The sequence below is a fragment of the Hyperolius riggenbachi genome, chromosome 2 (assembly GCF_040937935.1).
Source record: "Hyperolius riggenbachi isolate aHypRig1 chromosome 2, aHypRig1.pri, whole genome shotgun sequence".
NCBI classification, from domain to species: domain Eukaryota; kingdom Metazoa; phylum Chordata; class Amphibia; order Anura; family Hyperoliidae; genus Hyperolius; species Hyperolius riggenbachi.
This window is the reverse complement of record NC_090647.1, coordinates 139,865,232-139,890,319: the sequence shown is the minus strand read 5'-3', so window position 1 is coordinate 139,890,319 and position 25,088 is coordinate 139,865,232. Positions and strand designations below refer to the sequence as shown.

The window sequence follows — 25,088 nt, the reverse complement described above, 5'->3', positions numbered from 1 at the left end:
ATCTCCAAGATCCGCTCCTACCTGTCCCCTGACACCACTAAACTCCTTATCCACGCCCTTGTCATCTCCCGCCTAGACTACTGCAATTCTCTTTTGTCTGGCCTCCCCTCTAACCATACTGCCCCACTTCAATTGGTAATGAATGCGGCAGCCAGACTGATACATTCTTCTCACCGCAGCGCCTCTACAACTCCGCTCTGTAAAGCACTACACTGGCTCCCTATCAGCTTTAGGATCAATTTCAAAATCCTGTGCTTGGCCTACAAATCAGTGCACAAGACCTGCCCGTCCTACATCTCTGATCTGGTCCACAGGCACATACCAGCCCGCCCCCTCCGATCCTCCAATGACCTGCGCTTAGTTGCACCACGCATAACTCAGTCACATGCAGGATTGCAGGACTTTACCAGGGCTGCCCCTACTCTCTGGAACTCGCTCCCACCAGCCGTCAGACTCGCCCCCACCTTTAATACCTTCAAACAAGCTCTCAAGACTCACCTCTTCATGCTCGCATACCCCCCTACACCAGCACCATAATATGTTCTGTTAGACCCCCTCTCAAAAGAGGCACCTATTGTCTCCACCCCACCCTTTAGATTGTAAACCTCTGGCAGGGCCCTCCTCCCTAATGTATCCAGCTTGATTATGCAATTTTCTCACAACCACCCCTCTTGTAGACTCGAACAGTCTTTCTTTTGACCTATGACACTGCATTGTTACCAAATCATTTGCATGATCTTGTTTTGTTGTGAGTTTCCGTATGTTCTACCTGTATGTTAACCCATTTATCTATTGTGCAGCGCTGCGTAATATGTTGGCGCTTTATAAATACAATAAATAATAATAATAATAATAATAATAGTGGGCTGGTACGGAGGTAAGGGGGAAGGGGGTTGAGACAGAGGGTAGTGGGCTGATAAAGGGGCAGAGACAGAAGCTAGTGAGCTGGTAAGGAGGCGGGGGATGAAGTCAAAGGTTAGTGGGCTGGAAAGGGGGCAGGGGGGTAGAGACAGAGGCTGGGTGGGCTGGTGAGGGTGCAGGGGGGGTGGGGGACAAGAATACATATAGGTTGCAAGAGGGAGAACTGAGAGCTACTGTAACTCACCTTTAATCTCCTGCTCTGCTTCCTTCGCTAGCCTGATGGGGTGGGGGGCTTAATCCATTTGTGGCGGAGCACGGATGAGAGCTTGGATCCTTTTCCATTCATTGGAGGCTTGACTTACAATTGGGGGTGGAGCATCGCAGATGCTTTGATAGTCTTTGCTTGCTAGAATTAATGATGCTGCAATGGCAGGGGGACTTAGACAGTGCTGCAAGGAGGTAGGGGGGCGGGGGCAGCCATTAATTATCACATGTATCCTGTCTTGGACAGCAGCAGCTTGGCAGTGGGACAGGAATAGTTCAGGCAGTTGTCACTCCTGCCTGGTGAGATGACCCGAATGTCCGGCGGGGGGCGGAGTTACAGAGCCAGGAGCAGTACATAGTACGTACTGTGGCTGCTTAGGAAGGATTGGCTAGAGGTGGGACACAGCATGCTTGCTCCTTTTCTATTAGGGGGCGGAGCTGGCCCGCAGTGAGGAAACAGGAGCCTGCAAATGCAGCTGCCAGCTCCTTTCGTGGGCAAGGAGAAGGGCAATTCAAAATGTAACTTTCTGTAGTGGCAGGCGGCGCCTTATGACAGCCATGCCGCCCCAGGCGACTGCTTGTAGTGCTTATGCTCTCAGACGCCCCTGGAAAGGGGGATAGATCTAGTTCAGCATTCAGTCCACTAGGTGTAACAGTTCCAAGTTTGAATATCCACATGGCTTCTTTGCAATAAAGTATTTAATCAGAGTCACCCCTTCTGCCTGATATTTTTAGATTGTAAATTCCCTTGACTGTCGTCCCTTTTAGACTATTCTGGTGATAATCTCTATAATGGTCATAAATTACCCCAGTAGTCTTACCACCAGCAATTTTGCCAAAATGTTCAAGTACCCTCTCCTTTAGTGCACTCTTGGTCTTGCCAATGTATTCCAATCCACATGGACACTGTATCATGTAGACCACTTTTTTAGTATCACAATTAATAAACGATTTAATGGTAAACTCTTTGTCACCTTTGCTATTGACAAAAACATTAGCACGATCAATATATGGGCACAACTTACATTTGGAGCACTAAAACATACCCACGGGTTTCCTACTGTCAAGCCATGTTGAAGGATTTCTTTGCAGTTCACTATGCACCAACCGATCTTTTAAATTAGGCGCTCTTCTGGCAGTTAGAAGCGGTCTGGGACCAACTATCTTCGCAATTTCCTTGTCTGAGGTTAGTATTGGCCAAAATTTATTCAATAGGTCCCGTAAGTTATCCCAATGGGCTCCAAAACCAGTTACAAGGCGCATATGTCCCTCCCCCTCCGGCATGCCCCTGAGCAGGTGTTAGACCCTTTGAAACAAGTGTTCCTTCACTTTTGTGGCCAGAAACAGTCTTTGTAGGCTTTAAAATTTACCTGCCTATTGGAGTCTATAGCGATTCGCCAGATTAGCCTGTTTGCGAACATTTGGGGAAGTTCGTGTTCGCCGTTCGCAAACAGAAAATTCTATGTTCGTGACATCTCTAGTAAGCAATTAATGCAGAGCGCTGCAATGGGAGACATGCAGCAGGTCCATCCCTGGGCACCGTATCTTCTCATCTCCGTTTACTCACGCCAGTCAGCATAGATCAGCTTGGCTCTGGCTCCCAATGTCACATGACATCAGGAGCAGGAGGGAAGCTGATCTATGCTGACTGGTGTGAGTGAGATGGAGATTATATTCTCTATAACGCAACCAATTGAGCTTGTATTTATGAAAAAATCTGCCATTCTGATTCGACCAGTTCTTTAAGGAACTATCAATAATATGCTTATTCATGATCAGTTGGGCCCTCCAGCTTCTCTGTTTTCATACAATAAGACTTGAAAATCTGATCAAAAATCTAATTGTTCATGAAACATTTTACCATTGATGGGCATGTTTAAGGTAATCATCAAAGATACAATCTTACCATATTTATGTAATTTGAGGGACCACCTAAATATCCACTCAAAGTATATTCACTTTATTGACCCCACTAAATTGAACAATCAAGATTATATCATTGATGGGCACCTTTACAGGAATAGTAAGTGATAGAAGTAATAAGATTGCTGCAAGAATTATGAATTCAGTCAGTCCAGCTTGGAGAAGCAGCATTGAGTGGATGTGGACTTGCTGGAGACAGGAGGCATCTTAGTCCAGTACTGACTTAATGTATCATATTGTGGACTGCCAAGTGGAGGAATCCTTCTGACTTTCATGCATAGTGCATTGCTGAGGAAACAAAGTATGAGATTCATCTGTGGAAATAAAGTATGAGATTTGATTGAGAATAAATTCTGAGCAAAGTTACCATCAGCTTAACTCCCCAGTCACTCAAAGAGGCCTGAAGTTTTGCTTTAAAGAGGAACTGTCACAAAAATCCTAACACAAATAAGAAGTACATTTCTTCCAGAGTAAAATGAGCCATAAATTACTTTTCTCCTATGTTGCTGTCACTTACTCTAGGTAGTAGAAATCTCACACTACCAACAGATTTTAGACTAGCCCATCTTCTCATAAGGGGGTTCTCAGGGTTTTCTTTATTTTTTAAAGCACTTAGTGAATGGCAGTTGCTCCGTCTAACTGCCAAAATAGTGTGCAACGAGCAGGGAGGCTGGCCAGCATCTTTGTATTAATCATTTTTAGAGAATGTCTTTATAAAGAATAAAGGCCATGCTGAGAATCCCCCATGAAGAGATGGACTAGCCCAAAACCTGTCGGTAATGTCATATTTCTAATACCTACTGTAAGTGACAGCAACATAGGAGACATTTGTCCCTGTTATTGCAACGTTTAAAAAATGAAACTAGTACAATGTATGGCGCCAATATTTTATTAGGAAATAAAGGTGCATTTTTTCAGTTTTGCGCACATCACTAATTACAAGCCGTAAATTATAAATTAACAGTAATATACCCTCTTGACATATATATTAAACCTTTATATTTAAAAACGTGGTTGTTGGCTCTGCCCACTTTTTCTAACTTTTACACACAGTCACTCAATGATCTGGTTTGTGAGCTGAGGGGGCCTTGGCATCAATAATGTGAGAATAAAAGCAGTCTACCAATCAAACAAATCTGATTGGCTGCTTGTGGCTCCTCTCCTTTTCTGATTTTGAACCCCAATCACCCAATGACCGACTGTGACAGGTTGGAGGCCTCCGGCATTAACAGTGTAAGAATGGCAGAAATTTAAAATCTAAACTGTTGAAAAAAGAGTGTTTAACTTACTTGGGGCTTCTATCAGCCCCCTGTAGATGTCCTGTACCCATGTGGTCACAAAGCGATCCTCCGGTTTCCTGCAGCACTTTTATTTTAATGCACGGCCCCAGTCCACGCACGTCATGATCACGCTCTGAGTATGCGCAGTACGGAAAAATCTCTACTGCAACGGCAGTGTGATCGAGGACGCATGTGGCAGTACATGCACAGTGGCCGTCGACTCACGAGTCGGCAGGAAGAGGGTCGCTGCGGGGGGAGGGGTAGGGGGGGTTAGGAACTGGAGGATCGTTTAGTGACAGCGTGGGCACAGGATGTCTGCAGGGGGCTGCCAGAAGCCCCAGGTAAGTTAAACTTTTTTTTCAACAGTATAGGTTTCTTTTAAACCTTCCCCTTGAAAATCAATAGGTTCATTTTGATTGGCTTTTGTGGGCTCCACCCACTTCCCTGAATATTACTCAGTGACCAAGTGTACCAAGTTTAAGAACCCTGCGTTTTATAAAATGATATGAACACTTTTCTTTACCTGAGTGAGAGTGATTCCTGCAGTTTTGATTTATGGTGTTCTATGAGCTGGCTTTGGTGCTCCCAGTACTGCCACAAAGTCACTAATGAATGTTGGCAGATAGGAAAGAGGGATATAGAGTAATTTGGCATCCCATCCAGCAGAGTATCTTGTCCAGGGGTAACAAGCAGTCAGTGCATGCTCCATACAGTCTGTCACAGTGGAGATCTTGGAGGACCATAATGAACTCATAGTATCCACTCCCCCTGTAACTAAAAATATACACAACAAACCATGACAATAACATCCTAGTGGTAACACAATTTACATGAAAATCACAAATGTGAGTATTTATAGCTTTATGGACATTCTTTCACTTTCTGCTATTTGCAAACATATAACACTAACTCTGTGCATACCTTGTATATTGGCAAACTGTGCTTTAATCTGGTTAGTACTAGGCATATTCCTGGTGCCCTGCTATCAGTGCTTTGCTTATAAATAGGTTACCTTACCTAATATGAACTTGGTTCAGAGGCACCAAAATAAAATAAAATTATTAAGAGCAGTTGAAAAATAGAGGCGGTTAAGGCAAATTTACCTCCCCTTGGGGAAGAAAGCTCAATGTTGAGGTTAAGGAAAAATCTGAGAATGTAAAAGGAAAAAAAAATCAGATGTACTTACCTGGGGCTTTGTGACCCTCGTCCCAGCTCTGCTCCAAGACAGTTTCCTGGGGTCCTCTCTGTAGCAGCCGCCGACCCAACCAGTTTGGCGGCCTCTATGCATGCACCTGTGCAGAACACTCCAGGCCACGTGAGGGCGACCAGGAGTGGTGTGGCCGCGCGCTCGCGCATGAGCAGAGGCCGCTGACCCGACAGCGGAGGGGACCTCGAGACACCGGCTTGGAGCGGTGCGGGACACAAAGCCCCAGGCAAGTAAACCAGTTTTTTTTACATAATTTTTTATTTTAAGCCTGGATAGCCAACAAAATGTTTACAAATCTGAACAAATCTTTCAAAGATTGCAACACATTTCTCAGGGTTAGGTTACCACTTCTTTAGGCAAATAAAGAGAGCAAAATCTCCAGTGAGTCTGGAGCCTCAGTCTGTAGCTTCTGAACCACGTACATAATCATACCACCTTGTGTAGAGCGTATATCCCTTTGTTGTTTTGTCTATTACTAGAGAGTGAATTTTAACTCCAGTAGGGTCAAGTTTGGTCTCCCACCAGCCTACTGTTGTGCCCAGCGGCATAGCAATAGGGAATGCAGAGGTTGCAACCGCACTTGGGCCAGAGGGGCCCGAGGGGCCCTCCCTCAACCACAGTATTAGATATTTAATGGTCCTGTGCTGGTAATAAATACTTCTATGGATGTTTTGAATAGTAGTAATCTTTAACAAACTGTTCCCCAGCACCTCTGACACTGTGGTTGTCCTTGGCAGGTTTTGGTGCGTCATATCAATTGTTATGTATAGAGTGCTTGGGGGCCCCATTGTAAAACTTGTACTGGGCCCCATCGCTCCTTAGCTATGCCACTGGTTGTGCCACTACTATGGCACACAAATGTGAATACAATTCATGTCATCTTATTCCCTGTGCCATACACTTGAGTAACTGTCTAGGTTCTTGTTAGCTTCCTGACATTATTTTCAGATTATGTGCTTACGACCGAGTATCATTTTTATCATGTAAAAGTAGAACTTTAGGATTACCATCCTGCTCGCCCCTAACAACTTAGGCTCTTTTAACTGGACATCTTTTTTTTTGTCCTTGAATAAGTTTTGACTACTATTGTAAGTGGCTTATTCGGTGCAAATGATGTGAGGGAAGGAATATGCAGGCATTTATAAGTACCGGTATAGATAATCTATTTACTTAGGACAACAAAGAATGTAGCTAAATTGACAATCATTATAAAGATATTAAAGGAGAATTGAAGTGAGAGGGATATGGAGGCTGCTAGATTTATTTTGTTTTAGGCTAGGTTTCCACTCAGAAAATTCACATTGATTTGGCAACTAATGGTAGTGAATGGGGCCTTTTCCATTCAATGCGAATTTTCGTACGCGTTCGTAAGCATGAAAAAAAAAGGTCCTGCATAATTTTTTCGGACATCAGGTACGATTTGTGTACAATGCTTTGCATAGGCAACACATAGCAATGCGAATTTTCGCGTTATTTGCACAAAAATTCGCATTAAAATCCATGTTTGCAGGAAGTTGTCAGCAGTCATGACTAAGCTGTTACTAGGCAGATTATGTTAGATTTGACCAATGTGAATTTTCGTCCACGAATAATAAAACGCATACAAATTTACAAGCGAATTTTCATTAATTAGAAAATGCTTATAAGATTTTTTTGGATGCCAAAATTTCACGCTACAGTGGAAACATAGCCTTAAAGAGACACTGAAGCGGAAAAAAAATTATGATATTATGATTTGTATGTGTAGTACAGCTAAGAAATAAAACATTAAGATCAGATACATCAGTCTTCTTTCCAGTACAGGAAGAGTTGAGAAACTCCAGTTGTTATCTCTATGCAAACAAGCCATTAAGCTCTCCGACTAAGTTAGTCGTGGAGAGGGCTGTTATCTGGCTTTTATTATCTCAACTGTAAGTGAACTGTTTACTTTTTCTCTGCTAGAGGAGAGGTCATTACTTCACAGACTGCTCTGAAAGACTCATTTTGAATGCTGAGTGTTGTGTAATCTGCACATATTATAGAATGATGCAATGTTAGAAAAAACACTATATACCTGAAAATAAAAGTATGAGAATATTTTCTTTGCTGCTAATCTTCTAGTAATTATTCATAGTACACAACCAATTCACTATATCATATTTTTTTTTCACTTCAGTGTCTCTTTAAGTAATATCAGTTGCCTGGCTATCCTGCTGATTCTCTGCCTCTAATACTTTTAGCCATAGCCCCTGAACAAGCATGGAGCAGATCAGGTGTTTCTGACATTATTGTCAGATCTAACTGCATTCTTGTTTCTGGTGTGATTCAGACACTACTGCAGCCAAATAGACCAGCAGGGCTGCCAGGCAACTGGTATTGTTTAAGGAAATACATATTGCACCCTCCAGTTGTCCTTTAAATGTTCAAATGTCAGCTCTAAAACATCCGGGTACATCATTTATGTTGATAATTAGTGTTACTGAAGATAACCTTCCCCCCATTTTTGGACAGTTTTTTTCCATTAAAGATAAAATGTTATTTTACTCTTTTTGCAAACTAGTTGATCTCTTCCTTATAATAATAATAATAATAATAAAAAAAAAATACCTTACAATTTATCATCAATTTACAGTAGCTGTTGCCTGGAGTAAATTAATTATCTGTTCATCAAATTTCCTGGGTATTTCTGATTGGCTGAAGCAGTGATGAAAGGCCTTTGGAAAAATAAAAATATGTCCAGTCACAAGTATCCTTTTTTACCCTTGCATCATATACACTATTATGAGCTGGATAAATGAGAACCTTCATAGGGTTGTGGGCCAGACCACCACCAGCACCACCACCACTATGGAGAGTGCAGAAGTTGGATATCCAGGCTTAAAAAGACCCTGAACAGAGAAAATAAATGGAATCTGGACTAACCTGTGGCTTCCTCCAGAGAGGACATTATACATACTCTATCTATAAACACACACATATACTGTATATACATACACACACATGCACGGATACACACTATACTGTATATTATTCATATATTGTAATCTCACATTTCTGAAAGTACTGTTCTCCGTAGCTGTTCTTAGTCTCAGCAGGTAAAGACTCCCAAGTTTCTTCTATAAACTTCTTTAATGCAGACTCATTGGCAATGCTGGTATTAAAACCTCCAGGTTCAATTACAGAAACGTTGATACCAAAATCCAACAGTTCTCGCCTAGAAGTAAATAAAAAACAAACAAAAAGAATAACATGCACTACCACTAAGAGCATTTGAAATCTGCATATTATACTGTTTATGACTATGGAAATATTCTGTAGTAAAGATTATAGAGAAACACTAGAATGTTGTACAGTGCTGTGCTCTGAAAAAACCTAAAAGCTTTCTGCTGAAAACACTGTAAAGTACATTATAACTTTTTTTTTTAATAATTTACTGTACATTGCCTCTTGTTCATTACTAATGTCTGTAGGTGTATTGATACCTCCCCTATTATTTAAGATAAGTGTTTTCATTGTTTGTAGGCATCAAACAAAGTTGTATTTGAAAATTACACTGTGGAATTATCATTTTCAAATCCTTGATTTTGTAAGGTAGGTTTTCTTGCTCTCTTTCAGTAAGAACTCTGTGACAATCAATGACGGGGTATGGCTATTTTCTAGCCAAACTCCAGATTGGCTGTGGCACATGTATAGCTGAATAATGGTGTCTGCGATATGTATGACCAAGTAAGGATACTGCTATTGACTGTGGCACTCGGCCGCACAGGTAAGGCCCGGTTCACACTTGCGGTGGCCCTCCGGAATCGCCGTGCCGGAGCCGCACCGCTTGCAGAACGGACGGAACGGACGCACGGCATAGCAATGAAAGCCTATGCGTCTGTTCACATGCGTCCGTTCTGCCGAACCGGAGCCGGACCGGATCCGGGCCGGATCCGGACTCCGGCCTCCGTTCCAACATGCGCTATTTTTTCATCCGGCGCCTCCGGCAGCCGTATCCGGGGCGGAGCCGGACTGCACCATCCGGCCAATACAAACCAATGGGAACCGGAGAGCGCACAACACACTGGCTGAGAAATCCGGATGTTCTACCCCACTTCCTATGGGGATTGTTGCGGCGATATTGGATGGGGACACATGGGCAAGCATTTTGGAGTGGAGCAGCACAGCTGGATCCGGATCCGGAGATGTTGCCAGCATGTCGGAGGTGGAGGTGAGTGCTAAACAGCAGAGGGCCTGATTCCACAGGTCCCCCTTCTGCTGACCTCCCAGACCCCAACATTTTTTTTGTTTTTAACGTTCTTTTGCCAAACGGATCCGGATCGCATCCTGATGGACACCTGATGCAACCTGACCGGATCCGGATCGGATCCGGATCAGAACCGTACGGTTCCGATCCGGATCCGGTCCGGATCCGGTCAGGTCATCCGGTCCGTTTGGCAAACAACCGCTAATGTGAACCGGGCCTTAGTGTTAGCTGTAGGTGGGATGTTAGTGTTGGGCGTAAGTAAGGGGGGGGGGGGGGGTTAGTGCTAGGTATAGGTAATGGAAGCCGATAGAAGAACATTGGTAATATAACATCACAAATATTCAAACGATCGGCCCATGTAAGACCATGTAGTCAACAGGTAAATAATAACAATAGCAATACTTTGTTGAGAAATAATGATAGTCTTGTCTCACTATTGTGTAAAAAAGAAATAACATGCATGCAGAATGTCAGATTACCTTAGGGAGTCAGAAAATGCTTCCACACCAAACTTAGAGACGCAGTAACCACCCGGCAGTAAAGCAATCCGGCCAAGGATACTGGCAACATTAACAATCCGTCCTCGGGCTCTTCTGATAAGGGGCAGCAGAGTCAGAGTCACATCAATCAATCCCAGCAAGTTCACATTTAGAATCTTTAAATAAACCTCTTTTTTCAGCCAACCGTTTGGAGCAGCGGGTACTGCAATACCAGCGTTATTCACCAATCCCCAGAGTCCTAAAAATACATTATGGTTTCAGGATATGATTAAAGTGGTTTTCAGATAATGTTATTTCGATGTATTGGTTATGCTTACCAGTTTTCAAACTGGTTCTTTTATTTTTGAAATATAAGTTGTATCAAAGCTTTCTTCTGGAGCTAGCGCACAGTGCTGAGTTGCATTGCAGAATAGGTCTGCATGTCAACTCACTGCCCATACAATTATGTGGGGCTGTTCACAGTATTACGTTGTAACTGATTGCGCTATTCTAAGTCACCGCATGCAGGTTTTGTATTAACCTCCTCTGTCCAGTCCCCATTGCAGTTCACACTCATAACACATGTGTTATACAACTGATCACTGTGAACATAGCCTTAGAAATACATGTTTATTAAATGTTCAAGCATAGTTACCTTGTTTATGAAGCTTTGTGGGTTTTGTAAAATGAAAACTCAGCAGCAACTCTAAAATTGCAGTAAATGGCTAAAATGTGATATATTTTCTGCAACAGAAAGGGAAATAGGGGGTATTTCGTATGCATGATTAAACCAAGCCATAAACTGCTATTCCGAGTTTTCAGTCTGGATTGTCTGGAGTTCTACTTGCTGGCTGCACTGATGAAAATATTAGTGGATAGAATCCCATGATAGGCTTTCTTGAATAAAAGGACCTTGGCTATGTCACTACAGGAATGGAAGAAGAGCTTGTTTATGTTCTTGGCAGGAAGGTAGACAATAACCATGATAGTCCAACATGCATAACTTTGGAGACCCTAGACAGAGGAGATCTGGTAGTACTATGGTTAATAAAAATCTATTCAAAATCACATAGGCAATAAACATGTGATTCTAACAAATGTGCCCCCAGCTTAAAAAAAAAGTAGTTAAATGGAAGCAAAGCAAATGATCCTACCTTTGTCTCCAACTGTCTTAGACACCCACTCTGCTGCAGAAGTCACACTTTGGCTATCAGAAACATCTACAATCACTGTCTGCAGTCTACTTGATGTCTCCTTTTTCAGGTTCTCAGCCCCATTCTGTGTCAGAAAAGCCGCCAGGACCTTCATTCCACGTCTGTCCAGCTGCTTGGCCAGCAGGTTCCCAAATCCAGAATCGCATCCAGTGATGAAGACATATTTATCTGTCAGATTCTCCAGTATCTGGCTCTGTCTGTACCATCTGTACAGGAGAATTACACCCAAAACAGCTAGCAGCAGAAGGAACATGCTGAAGGCAGAAAGTTGCAGTCTAACTCAAGACAACCTAGAGAGATAAATAACATTTTTTAAGCAAAATTAAAAATTAACTCCTGGCCTGGTATTTTTAAAAAAAGAACAGAGTAAATTAGTATTTTTTGTATAAAAAATAAAGTTTATTAAACTTCTGTATCAGACTACGATAGTTATACATTTATGCCATGCGGACGTGAGCCTCACGTCCGCAGCAGGAGCTGCTACAGCCGCAGGGACATACTAGTCACGTCCCTGCAGTTGGGGGGGGGGGGGTTTGCATGCACGATCGCGATGTTGCTGGTAGCAGGGGAGATTGGCTGCAGGGGACAAAAGTCCACTGTGCCAATCCGTACATGTCCACCGAGAATAAACACTGTTTTTGTTCAAAAACAGTGTTTATTCATAAATGGAGCCGCTTTCTTCCGCCGCTGCTTTCCACCGCCGATCGTTAGATTTATGAATGGGAACAAAGTTCCCATTCATTAATCTCCCCGCAGGCCACCCGTGATGCAGGCTTCCATTGAAGCCTGAATCACTTCCCTAGTTACAATGTGGCAACACATTGTTTCCTATGTAGTGTACTTGTTTGCTACATAGGATTTGCTCAACGGGGACATCTTGTCACCAATTAGTAAAATTACACCTACTAACTTTAGGGATTGAACAAAATTGAATATGTAGGTCAAGAGGGCATATTATTGTAAATTTATGGGCTAAAAATTAGCGATACATGTAAAACTTAAAAAATGTACCTTTATTTCCAAATAAAATATTGTCACCATACATTATACTAGGGATATAATTTTAACATTGCAATAACCGGGACAAATGGGCACATAAAATGTGTGGATTTTAACCACTTGAGGACCGTGGGCTTTACCCCCCTTAAGGACCGGCCACTTTTTTTCCATTCAGACCACTGCAGCTTTCACGGTTTATTGCTCGCTCATACAACCTACCACCTAAATTAATTTTGGCTCCTTTTCTTCTCACTAATAAAGCTTTCTTTTAGTGCTATTTGATGGCTGCTGCGATTTTTACTTTTTATTATATTCATCAAAAAAGACATGAATTTTGGCAAAAAATGATTTTTTTAACTTTCTGTGCTGACATTTTTCAAATAAAGTAAAATTTCTGTATACATGCAGCGCGAAAAATGTGGACAAACATGTTTTTGATTAAAAAAAACCCATTCAGTGTATATTTATTAGTTTGGGTAAAAGTTATAGCGTTTACAAACTATGGTGCAAAAAGTGAATTTTCCCATTTTCAAGCATCTATGACTTTTCTGACCCCCTGTCATGTTTCATGAGGGGCTAGAATTCCAGGATAGTATAAATACCCCCCAAATGACCCCATTTTGAAAAGAAGACATCCCAAAGTATTCACTGAGAGGCATAGTGAGTTCATAGAAGATATTATTTTTTGTCTCAAGTAAGCGGAAAATGACACTTTGTGACAAAAAAAAAAAGTTTCCATTTCTTCTAACTTGCGACAAAAAAAAATAAAATCTGCCACGGACTCACCATGCCCCTCTCTAAATACCTTGAAGTGTCTACTTTCCAAAATGGGGTCATTTGTAGGGTGTGTTTACTGTCCTGGCATTTTGGGGGGTGCCTAATTGTAAGCACCCCTGTAAAGCCTAAAGGTGCTCATTGGACTTTGGACCCCTTAGCGCAGTTAGGCTGCAAAAAAGTGCCACACATGTGGTATTGCCGTACTCAGGAGAAGTAGTACAATGTGTTTTGAGGTGTATTTTTACACATACCCATGCTGGGTGGGAGAAATATCTCTGTAAATGACAATCTTTTGATTTTTTTTTACACACAATTGTCCATTTACAGAGAGATTTCTCCCACCCAGCATGGGTATGTGTAAAAATACACCCCAAAACACATTGTACTACTTCTCCCGAGTACGGCGATACCACATGTGTGGCACTTTTTTGCACCCTAACTGTGCTAAGGGGCCCAAAGTCCAATGAGTACCTTTAGGATTTCACAGGTCATTTTGCGGAATTTGATTTCCAGACTACTCCTCACGGTTTAGGGCCCCTAAAATACCAGGGCAGTATAGGAACCCTGCAAATGACCCCATTTTAGAAAGAAGACACCCCAAGGTATTCCGTTAGGAGTATGGTGAGTTCATAGAAGATTTTATTTTTTGTCACAAGTTAGCGGAAATTGATTTGGTATTGTTTTTTTTTCACAAAGTGTCACTTTCCGCTAACTTGTGACAAAAAATAAAATCTTCTATGAACTCACCATAGTCCTAACAGAATACCTTGGGGTGTCTTCTTTCTAAAATGGGGTCATTTGTGGGGTTCCTATACTGCCCTGGCATTTTAGGGGCCCTAAACCGTGAGGAGTAGTCTGGAAATCAAATGCCGCAAAATGACCTGTGAAATCCTAAAGGTACTCATTGGACCTTGGGCCCCTTAGCACAGTTAGGGTGCAAAAAAGTGCCACACATGTGGTATCGCCGTACTCAGGAGAAGTAGTATAATGTGTTTTGGGGTGTATTTTTACACATACCCATGCTGGGTGGGAGAAATATCTCTGTAAATGACAATCTTTTGATTTTTTTTTTACACACAATTGTCCATTTACAGAGATATTTCTCCCACCCAGCATGGGTATGTGTAAAAATACACCCCAAAACACATTGTACTACTTCTCCCGAGTACGGCGATACCACATGTGTGGCACTTTTTTGCACCCTAACTGCGCTAAGGGGCCCAAAGTCCAATGAGTACCTTTAGGATTTCACAGGTCATTTTTGTTTCAAGACTACTCCTCACGGTTTAGGGCCCCTAAAATGCCAGGGCAGTATAGGAACCCCACTAATGACCCCATTTTAGAAAGAAGACACCCCAAGGTATTCCGTTAGGAGTATGGTGAGTTCATAGAAGATTTTATTTTTGTCACAAGTTAGCGGAAATTGATTTTAATTGTTTTTTTTTCACAAAGTGTCATTTTCTGCTAACTTGTGACAAAAAATAAAATTTTCTATGAAATCACCATACTCCTAACGGAATACCTTTGGGTGTCTTATTTCTAGAATGGGGTCATTTGTGGGGTTCCTATACTGCCCTGGCATTTTAGGGGCCCTAAACCATAAGGAGTAGTCTTGAAACCAACAATGTCGCAAAATGACCTGTGAAATCCTAAAGGTACTCATTGGACTTTGGGCCCCTTAGCGCACTTAGGGTGCAAAAAAGTGCCACACATGTGGTATCGCCGTACTCAGGAGAAGTAGTATAATGTGTTTTGGGGTGTATTTTTACACATACCCATGCTGGGTGGGAGAAATATCTCTGTAAATGACAATCTTTTGATTTTTTTTTTACACACAATTGTCCATTTACAGAGATATTTCTCCCACCCAGCATGGGTATGTGTAAAAATACACCCCAAAACACATTGTACTACTTCTCCCGAGTACGGCGATACCACATGTGTGGCACTTTTTTGCACCCTAACTGCGCTAAGGGGCCCAAAGTCCAATGAGTACCTTTAGGATTTCACAGGTCATTTTTGTTTCAAGACTACTCCTCACGGTTTAGGGCCCCTAAAATGCCAGGGCAGTATAGGAACCACACAAATGACCCCATTTTAGAAAGAAGACACCCCAAGGTATTCCGTTAGGAGTATGGTGAGTTCATAGAAGATTTTATTTTTGTCACAAGTTAGCGGAAATTGATTTTAATTGTTTTTTTTTCACAAAGTGTCATTTTCTGCTAACTTGTGACAAAAAATAAAATTTTCTATGAAATCACCATACTCCTAACGGAATACCTTTGGGTGTCTTCTTTCTAGAATGGGGTCATTTGTGGGGTTCCTATACTGCCCTGGCATTTTAGGGGCCCTAAACCGTAAGGAGTAGTCTTGAAACCAACAATGTCGCAAAATGACCTGTGAAATCCTAAAGGTACTCATTGGACTTTGGGCCCCTTAGCGCACTTAGGGTGCAAAAAAGTGCCACACATGTGGTATCGCCGTACTCAGGAGAAGTAGTATAATGTGTTTTGAGGTGTATTTTTACACATACCCATGCTGGGTGGGAGAAATATCTCTGTAAATGACAATCTTTTGATTTTTTTTTTTTACACACAATTGTCCATTTACAGAGATATTTCTCCCACCCAGCATGGGGATGTGTAAAAATACACCCCAAAACACATTGTACTACTTCTCCCGAGTACGGCGATACCACATGTGTGGCACTTTTTTGCACCCTAACTGCGCTAAGGGGCCCAAAGTCCAATGAGTACCTTTAGGATTTCACAGGTCATTTTTGTTTCAAGACTACTCCTCACGGTTTAGGGCCCCTAAAATGCCAGGGCAGTATAGGAACCCCACTAATGACCCCATTTTAGAAAGAAGACACCCCAAGGTATTCCGTTAGGAGTATGGTGAGTTCATAGAAGATTTTATTTTTGTCACAAGTTAGCGGAAATTGATTTTAATTGTTTTTTTTTCACAAAGTGTCATTTTCTGCTAACTTGTGACAAAAAATAAAATTTTCTATGAAATCACCATACTCCTAACGGAATACCTTTGGGTGTCTTCTTTCTAGAATGGGGTCATTTGTGGGGTTCCTATACTGCCCTGGCATTTTAGGGGCCCTAAACCGTAAGGAGTAGTCTTGAAACCAACAATGTCGCAAAATGACCTGTGAAATCCTAAAGGTACTCATTGGACTTTGGGCCCCTTAGCGCACTTAGGGTGTAAAAAAAGTGCCACACATGTGGTACCGCCGTACTCAGGAGAAGTAGTATAATGTGTTTTGGGGTGTATTTTTACACATACCCATGCTGGGTGGGAGAAATATCTCTGTAAATGACAATCTTTTGATTTTTTTTACACACAATTGTCCATTTACAGAGATATTTCTCCCACCCAGCATGGGTATGTGTAAAAATACACCCCAAAACACATTGTACTACTTCTCCCGAGTACGGTGATACCACATGTGTGGCACTTTTTTGCACCCTAACTGCGCTAAGGGGCCCAAAGTCCAATGAGTACCTTTAGGATTTCACAGGTCATTTTTGTTTCAAGACTACTCCTCACGGTTTAGGGCCCCTAAAATGCCAGGGCAGTATAGGCCCAAAACCGTGAGTAGTCTGGAAACCAAATGTCTCAAAATGACTGTTCAGGGGTATAAGAATCTGAAAATTTTGATGACAGGTGGTCTATGAGGGTGCGAATTTTGTGGAACCGGTCATAAGCAGGGTGGCCTTTTAGATGACAGGTTGTATTGGGCCTGATCTGATGGATAGGAGTGCTAGGGGGTGACAGGAGGTGATTGATGGGTGTCTCAGGGGGTGGTATGAGGGGAAATTAGATGCAATGAATGCACTGGGAAGGTGATCGGAAGAGGGTCTGAGGGGGATCTGAGGGTTTGGCCGAGTGATCAGGAGCCCACACGGGGCAAATTAGGGCCTGATCTGATGGGTAGGTGTGCTAGGGGGTGACAGGAGGTGATTGATGGGTATCTCAAGGTGTGATTAGAGGGGGGAATAGATGCAAGCAATGCACTGGCGAGGTGATCAGGGCTGGGGTCTGAGGGCATTCTGAGGGTATGGGCGGGTGATTGAGTGCCCTATGGGCAGATAGGGGTCTAATCTGATGGGTAGCAGTGACAGGGGGTGATTGATGGGTAATTAGTGGGTGTTTGGAGGAGAGAACAGATGTAAACACTGCACTTGGGAGGTGATCTGATGTCGGATCTGCGGGCGATCTATTGGTGTGGGTGGGTGATCAGATTGCCCGCAAGGAGCAGGTTAGGGGCTGATTGATGGGTGGCAGTGACAGGGGGTGATTGATGGGTGGCAGTGACAGGGGGTGATTGATGGGTGATTGACAGGTGATTGACAGGTGATCAGTGGGTTATTACAGGGAAGGACAGATGTAAATAATGCCCTGGCGAATTGATAAAGGGGAGGGGGGGGGTTTGAGGGCAATCTGAGCGTGTAGGCGGGTGATTGGGTGCCCGCAAGGGGCAGATTAGGGTCTGATCTGATGGGTAACAATGACAGGTGGTGATAGGGGGTGATTGATGGGTATATAGTGGGTGTTTAGAGGAGAGAATAGATGTAAACACTGCGCTTGGGTGGTGATCTGATGTCGGATCAGCGGGCGATCTATTGGTGTGGGTGGGTGATCAGATTGCCCGCAAGGGGCAGGTTAGGGGCTGATTGATGGGTGGCAGGTGATCAGGGGGGATAGATGCATACAGTACATGGGGGGGGGGTCTGGGGGGGGGGTCTGGGGAGAATCTGAGGGGTGGGGGGGTGATCAGGAGGGAGCAGGGGGCAGGGGGGGGATAAAAAAATAATAGCGTTGACAGATAGTGACAGGGAGTGATTGATGGGTGATTATGGGGGTGATTGGGTGTAAACATGGGTCTGGGGGTGGGCAGGGGGGGGGTCTGAGGGGTGCTGTGGGCGATCAGGGGGCAGGGGGGGGGGAAATAAGTGTGCTTGGTGCAGACTAGGGTGGCTGCAGCCTGCCCTGGTGGTTCCCCGGACACTGGGACCACCAGGGCAGGAGGCAGCCTGTATAATACACTTTGTAAACATTACAAAGTGTATTATACACTTTGTATGCGGCGATCGTCGGTTTAACATCCCGCCGGCGCTTCCGTATAGCCGGCGGGATGTTGCGGCGGGTGAGCGGCGTCAGGAGCCGGCGGAGGATCGCGTCACGGATGACGCGATCGCTCCGCCCATGCCCTTACAAGGACCGCCGCCTCTGTGGGTGAGCCGGTCCTTAAGGGCTCCACTTCCCGGCCGCCGCTGTGCGTTAGGCGGTCGGGAAGTGGTAAATTACGGTAGCATATGGTATTTTAAAACAATAATGGCTGAAAACAGTGAAATAATTATTTTTTCAATTTTTTTCTTAATTATTCCTGTTAAAATGCATTTAGGATAAAATAATTCTTAACATAATGTACCACGCAAAGAAAGCCTAATTGGTGGTGGAAAAAACAAGGTTGTAACGATCGAAAATGTTACCTCTGTGGTGGAAAGCAGCGCAGCTGCTTTCACACCTGATGTCACCTCTGCGGCCATGCCATCCCGGGTGTCGCTTCCCCACTCAGGTGGGACAGGGGTCTCTGTTGCACACAACTTAGGTCCACACGCCTGCATATGGAGCAAAAGGACCTTTATGGGCGTAGGAGACAGATCAGCTGACATTGTGGTCAGCTGACTTCTACCTGTCAATCTACCTTGCAGGTTGGTTCAGCCCCTTGGGCGGGGCTGCTTGAATCTGCCTTCAGTATTTAAACCTGAAGTTGTTACTCTGTCCTTGTCTGCTGTCGTGAATACTAGTGTGTTAGCGCTCAGACCTTAGATTAGTTCCGGTGTGTGTTTTGATCTGGTAGGAAACCAGGGATTTCACACAAGACTAGGACTTTTGTTATTTTGTATATTGCAGTGAGGTTCCTGTTGATGATAGATGTATACGCAATAATTGCGATATACATCTATCTATAGTTAGCTAATTTGATTGTATTGATTATTACTGATTTCCTGTGTATGACTCTGGCTAAACTCTGACTCTGATCTCGTTTTCTGATTCTGTACTTCTGCCTATCTGCCTTAAAGTTGTTGAACCTCTGCCTGATTACCGTTTACTTTTCTGTCTCACAATTCTGTTCTGAAACTAACCCCTCTGTTGCTGAACCTTGCCTGTCTGACCATTCTACTCACCAGTGGGCCCTCACCACTGGTGAGGTGCTAGCTTCACCAGCTCCTCTGGTGAAGTTATTTATTAGTGCAGTACTGTTTGTATCTCTTGTTCCTAGGCTGCAATACAGTCTGAATCGCCTGCTTCTCAGGTGATCATTAGTGCAGTACTGTTTGTATCTCCTGCTCCTAGGCTGCAGTACAGTCTGAATCGCCTGCTTCTCAGGTGATCATTAGTGCAGTACTGTTTGTATCTCCTGCTCCTAGGCTGCAGTACAGTCTGAATCGCCTGCTTCTCAGGTGATCATTAGTGCAGTACTGTTTGTATCTCCTGCTCCTAGGCTGCAGTATAGTCTGAATCGCCTGCCTCTCAGGTGATCATTAGTGCAGTACTGTTTGTATCTCCTGTCCTCTTGGCTGCAGTACTGTCTTAATCACCTGCTCCTAGGGTGATCACTAGGCTGCAGTACAGTCTGAATCACCTGCTCATCAGGTGTCCTCTAGGCTGCAGTACTGTCTTAATCACCTGCTCCTCGGGTGATCACTAGGCTGCAGTGCAGTCTGAATCATGCGCTCCTGGGGAGATTCTATCTCTTTAGTATCAGTATCTCCAGCTTGCTGGGGCTTGTACGCTATTATACTGTCAGTGTACTGATTGTACCTCACCAGCCCTTCTGGTGATGTCTCACAAAACTATTAAAGTTACGGTTGCACCAAGCACTACACTCATAGCATCCTTGTGGCTATACTAGTATTATTGGTGATTCTGTAGATCACCAATAATCAAGTATAGCGTCTGCATTATTGGTGATTCTGCAGATCACCATATAATCAGACATCTGAGTTGTGGCACCCCGCCGTTACAAAGGTATAGATCATTTCTTTGTGATAAGTAGTGATAACGCTATTGGGGAATGAAAGGGAGGAGCGCTGAAATGTAAAAAATTCCTCTCGTCCATAAGGTGAAAAATACCCACGGGCCGAAATGGTTTTCTGTGTAATGTTGTGGTTATAATAATATGATTTGCTGATTTGGTTACCACTTTCATATAGTGTGAGGGCCAACAGATTTTGAATAATATGAACAGATTGTGTAGGCGAGCTCTAATACTACTTGGAAATGGTAATATTGGACAGTGAAAATTGGATGTGTGTACCAGGCATAAAACCTTGTACACACTTCCGACTAGTGTTGCCCTGCAGAGATTGGGACACGACCCCTTGGGCATTAGTTAATGGAAGAGGCTGTTCCCTAGCCTGAGGGCTAGTAACATGCTCTGTGACTGTAGAGAGCTGCGGACAGGTGATGTGCAGTGCACAATGGAGTGGGTGGGGCGCATATAAGAACAATTATGTTGGGCGGCGTTCAAGCCTGATGATCCGGCATGATCTCTAAACAAAGTATCGGGCTGCTGCACACCAACCAGATTATTGCCTTATGCGATCTTTAACCCTCTTGGCTGAGTTTAATCTACCCTTACCCAGCTTCTTATGCATAGTGAATGTCAATGTACTCTACTACCACCCTCTACTGCCTATTTATTCAGGAATAAACATAGCCTGGTGAATGTGTGTGTGTGCTGGATTAATTATGGATGGGAAATGGAGCACACTCACCATTCTAACACATGCCTAGTACCCCACAGTACTACACCATTTATTCAAGGATCCACCCACTTGGGGACCAAGTGTGTCAATGGCAGGCCACCTGGGTATGGCCAATGTACAAATACCATTTGATTTGAAGAAAAGGTCAATGTGCTTATCTGTTCTTCCTTATTTTTTTTGTAATTTCTCCTTTTTCTTCAAACTATATTCTATTTTCATGACCCTTATTGGCATCTCTTTTTGAATGGTGGAAATGACATCGCTTATTCATACTAAAATACTATTATTAAACACCAAGGGTCTTAACACCTCGAAAAGAGATCTGGAATTTTGAGATCATGTCCTAAGGAACACGTTAACATAGTTCACTTACAAGAGATGCATTTAAAAAAATCCTACATTGCCCAACTGCATGGGGGGCCGCCTGTGAGCTGCCCGTGCCAAGTGCTAGCAAGCACCCAGCTGGTGGACTGGAGCATCTGACAGACAGTGAATTCATCTCCTGTCAATTGCTCGTGGAAAAGGGGCCTAATTGATAGGTTATTACCATTTATACCTTTTATATAAAAGGATGCTTACACCATGGAATGTTATAAAAATGACTCTTTTTCTCGAGTGCAGGAGATTTTAGCACAGCTGGTGCCACCATAGGCCGTAATAGGAATTACGGCTATAGCGGCGCACAGTCAGTAACTTTGGTACCGTCAGAAGATGAAGCTGAAGTTGCTTTTAAAACACTGTAATTCGGCCTCCAGCAATAGCTGAAATCCGAATTACATCATTCCCCACCATCCATGGCGGCCTGGAGGGGGAATAGTATGTAGCACGGCCGGAAACCTTTGCGGCAGCAGGATAAGCCATACCGGCTGTATCCACCGCCCAAGTCTCCTGGCGGTCAATTCATATGTATGCCTTTTTCTCCCTTTAAAGTGATTTGTGGTATGTTACTATTTCTTGATGTTAAAATGATGATGTATCAAATAATTAACAAAGGCTGCATTTACTTTCAGATCTACTAACTTGTTTGGTTTATAACGGTTTCTGAAAATGTAAAAAAAAAAAAATCTTAAAAAAATGTAAAAATTAAAAATTAAATAAATAAATCTACGGTGTATATGAACCTCACAGAGCACAAGTCGAGATTACTGAAAAAGCAAACATGTTGCTGTCCACTTGTGACATAGACACCACATGCCGGAGGTTAAACGGTGAGCTGCTGCTGTGGAGGACCGGAGGACAGATCGTTCCTGGTAAGACACTCCTGCTTTACTACTGCTCTACAATGTTTAGGGGGTGGAGGTTGGAGGAGACCAGGGAACACCAGGCTACATAATTACAATATCTGTATGGTGATAAGGGAGTTACACCAGGCTGTTCTGGTAACTTAGGTGGATCAGAGATTCACAGGCTATCCAATTCTGATAATGGGGGGAAGGGGGCGTCAGGGAGGCACCTTGTAAGGATATTGATATCTCAGGTAGGAAAAAGGGCGGGGGGGGGGGGGGGGTTGTTACACCAAGCTTCCATGGTGTAACCCTCTGGTATCTGTGGGGTGGGAGGAGGTTAACCTCAGACTATCCAAGGGCTCTGGCACATTCTCCCATTGCTCTCTATTTCAGCCCTGCACACATTTAGTAACACTGAACGGTGCAGCTTTAAATTGTGCAGTGGTGCATTCTCAGACTGCACTGTTAAACATGAGCAGAGCACAAGTTCACCTATCAGTCAGGGCAGATGCTGTACAGATGTGTCGCTAGCCTGCAGGCTAGTGACATGCTCTGTAGTCATGCAGGGCAGCAGAGGGCCGACGGAGCAGCACGGCAGTCAGGGCCGGATTTCTGGAAAGGCCTCAAAGGTCAAGGCCTAGGGCGATAAAATTCAGCAGGGCGCAGGACTTGGAGAGATAAGAGGTCACATGTCAAAGTAAATCACTTCTGCTTTGCTCTATTCTGCCTGAATTCCAGAGATCCCTGCATCTCTCTCACTACAGAGTGTGTGTGATGACAGCATCTATTGTCATCTGAGGATATTGTCCTTAGTATGATGAGTGGGGACATACAAGCTGCTGTGAGAAGAAAAATATATGTGCTCAATAGAGTTGGGCCGAACGGTTCGCCTGCGAACGGTTCCATGCGAACTTCAGTGGTTCGCGTTCGCGTCCCGCAGGCGAACCTTTGCGGAAGTTCGGTTCGCCCCATAATGCACATGGAGGGTCAACTTTGACCCTCTACATCACAGTCAGCAGGCCCAGTGTAGCCAATTAGGCTACACTAGCCCCTGGAGCCCCACCCCCCCTTATATAAGGCAGGCAGCGGCGGCCATTACGGCCACTCGTGTGCCTGCATTAGTCAGAGTAGGGCGAGCTGCTGCAGACTGTCTCTCAGGGAAAGATTAGTTAGGCTTAGCTTGTTCCTGTCTGGCTGCATACCTGTTCTGTGAACCCACCACTGCATACCTGTGCTGTGAACCCACCACTGCATACCTGTGCTGTGAACCCACCACTGCATACCTGTTCTGTTCAGTGGACCCGCCACTGTATACCTGTTCATTGAACCCACCACTGCATACCTGTGCTGTGAACCCACCACTGCATACCTGTGCTGTGAACCCACCACTGCATACCTGTGCTGTGAACCCACCACTGCATACCTGTTCTGTTCAGTGGACTCGCCACTGCATACCTGTTCTGTTTAGTGAACCGCCACTGTATACCTGTTCTGTTTAGTGAACCCGCCACTGCATACCTGTTCTGTTCAGTGAACCCACCGCATCAGTGCGCATACCTGTGCAGTTAAGTGAACCCGCCACTGCATACCTGTTCTGTTCAGTGAACCGCCACTGTATACCTGTTCTGTTTAGTGGACCCGCCACTGCATACCTGTTCTGTTCAGTGGACCCGCCACTGCATACCTGTTCTGTTCAGTGAACCCACCGCATCAGTGCGCATACCTGTGCAGTTAAGTGAACCCGCCACTGCATACCTGTTCTGTTCAGTGGACCCGCCACTGCATACCTGTTCTGTTTAGTGAACCGCCACTGTATACCTGTTCTGTTTAGTGAACCGCCACTGTATACCTGTTCTGTTTAGTGAACCTGCCACTGCATACCTGTTCTGTTCAGTGGACCCGCCACTGCATACCTGTTCTGTTTAGTGAACCCGCCACTGCATACCTGTTCTGTTCAGTGGACCCGCCACTGTATACCTGTTCTGTTTAGTGAACCCGCCACTGCATACCTGTTCTGTTCAGTGGACCCACCGCATCAGTGCGCATACCTGTGCAGTTAAGTGAACCCGCCACTGCATATCTGTTCTGTTCAGTGGACCTGCCACTGCTTACCTGTTCTGTTTAGTGAACCGCCACTGTATACCTGTTCTGTTTAGTGAACCCGCCACTGCATACCTGTTCTGTTCAGTGAACCCACCGCATCAGTGCGCATACCTGTGCAGTTAAGTGAACCCGCCACTGCATACCTGTTCTGTTCAGTGAACCCACCGCATCTGTAATAATGTAATAATTTTTCGGGTGCGTGTACATGACTGCCTAATTTTTCTGGCTGCACTGCGGGCAGCTGCAACAACAAAAGAAAAGGCATGTACATGCGCCCATTCCCCTTCGTGATCATTACCTTGCCGTGGTGAAGGGGCTTGCGTATCACAATGTAGCAATGACCGGCGCCTAGATGAGTGTCTCGGGGGGCACACCCACGATAATAAGGTCGTTGCCTCATTGTGGTCAGACCAAATTTGATCAGCTGGACAGTCACTGTTCTGTCATTCAGCTACATCAGCCAGGTGACCATATGGGCTGTAAAGCCACCAAAACCTGCACTCTCGCCATGGTGCGCACCAGTAAAGCACGGCCGTCACTACACAAACAGCTGTTTGCGGTGCGTTACACGATGAGTTTGGTGTGTCAGTGTGAAGCAGTACCTTAATTACACTACCTGATTGATGTATACACATGCAAGATGTTTGAAAGCACTTTAGGCCTGTCATTTAGCATTCAATGTGATTTCTGCCCTTAAAACGCTGCTTTGCGTCAAATCCAGATTTTTCCCGGGGACTTTTGGC

The 25,088-nt window shown here is 44.1% G+C and overlaps 2 protein-coding genes across 6 annotated transcripts in view; both read right to left on the bottom strand.

The window, feature by feature from the left end:
• Nucleotides 1–2,969, bottom strand: part of LOC137545840 (retinol dehydrogenase 7-like) — a 63,890-nt gene extending 60,921 nt beyond the window's left edge. For 2 of the 3 annotated variants that reach the window (XM_068267525.1, XM_068267529.1), the window contains exon 1: nucleotides 2,151–2,969. In XM_068267525.1, coding sequence (XP_068123626.1) covers nucleotides 2,151–2,152 — 2 coding nt within the window. In that variant the 5' untranslated portion in view covers nucleotides 2,153–2,969. The remainder of the gene's footprint in view (nucleotides 1–2,150) is intronic. The other variant, XM_068267528.1, reaches the window with a different exon arrangement.
• The window catches only part of LOC137545841 (retinol dehydrogenase 7-like), a 95,751-nt gene that overhangs the window by 60,921 nt on the left and 9,742 nt on the right, over nucleotides 1–25,088 (bottom strand). For 2 of the 3 annotated variants that reach the window (XM_068267533.1, XM_068267532.1), the window contains 5 exons: nucleotides 11,394–11,743; nucleotides 10,240–10,498; nucleotides 8,565–8,728; nucleotides 4,852–5,102; nucleotides 3,070–3,362 (listed from right to left, as the gene is read on the bottom strand). In XM_068267533.1, the coding sequence (XP_068123634.1) occupies nucleotides 4,882–5,102; nucleotides 8,565–8,728; nucleotides 10,240–10,498; nucleotides 11,394–11,706 (957 nt within the window). In that variant the 5' untranslated portion in view covers nucleotides 11,707–11,743 and the 3' untranslated portion in view covers nucleotides 3,070–3,362; nucleotides 4,852–4,881. Of the gene's footprint in view, nucleotides 1–3,069; nucleotides 3,363–4,851; nucleotides 5,103–8,564; nucleotides 8,729–10,239; nucleotides 10,499–11,393; nucleotides 11,744–25,088 lie in introns of those variants that run through there. The other variant, XM_068267534.1, reaches the window with a different exon arrangement.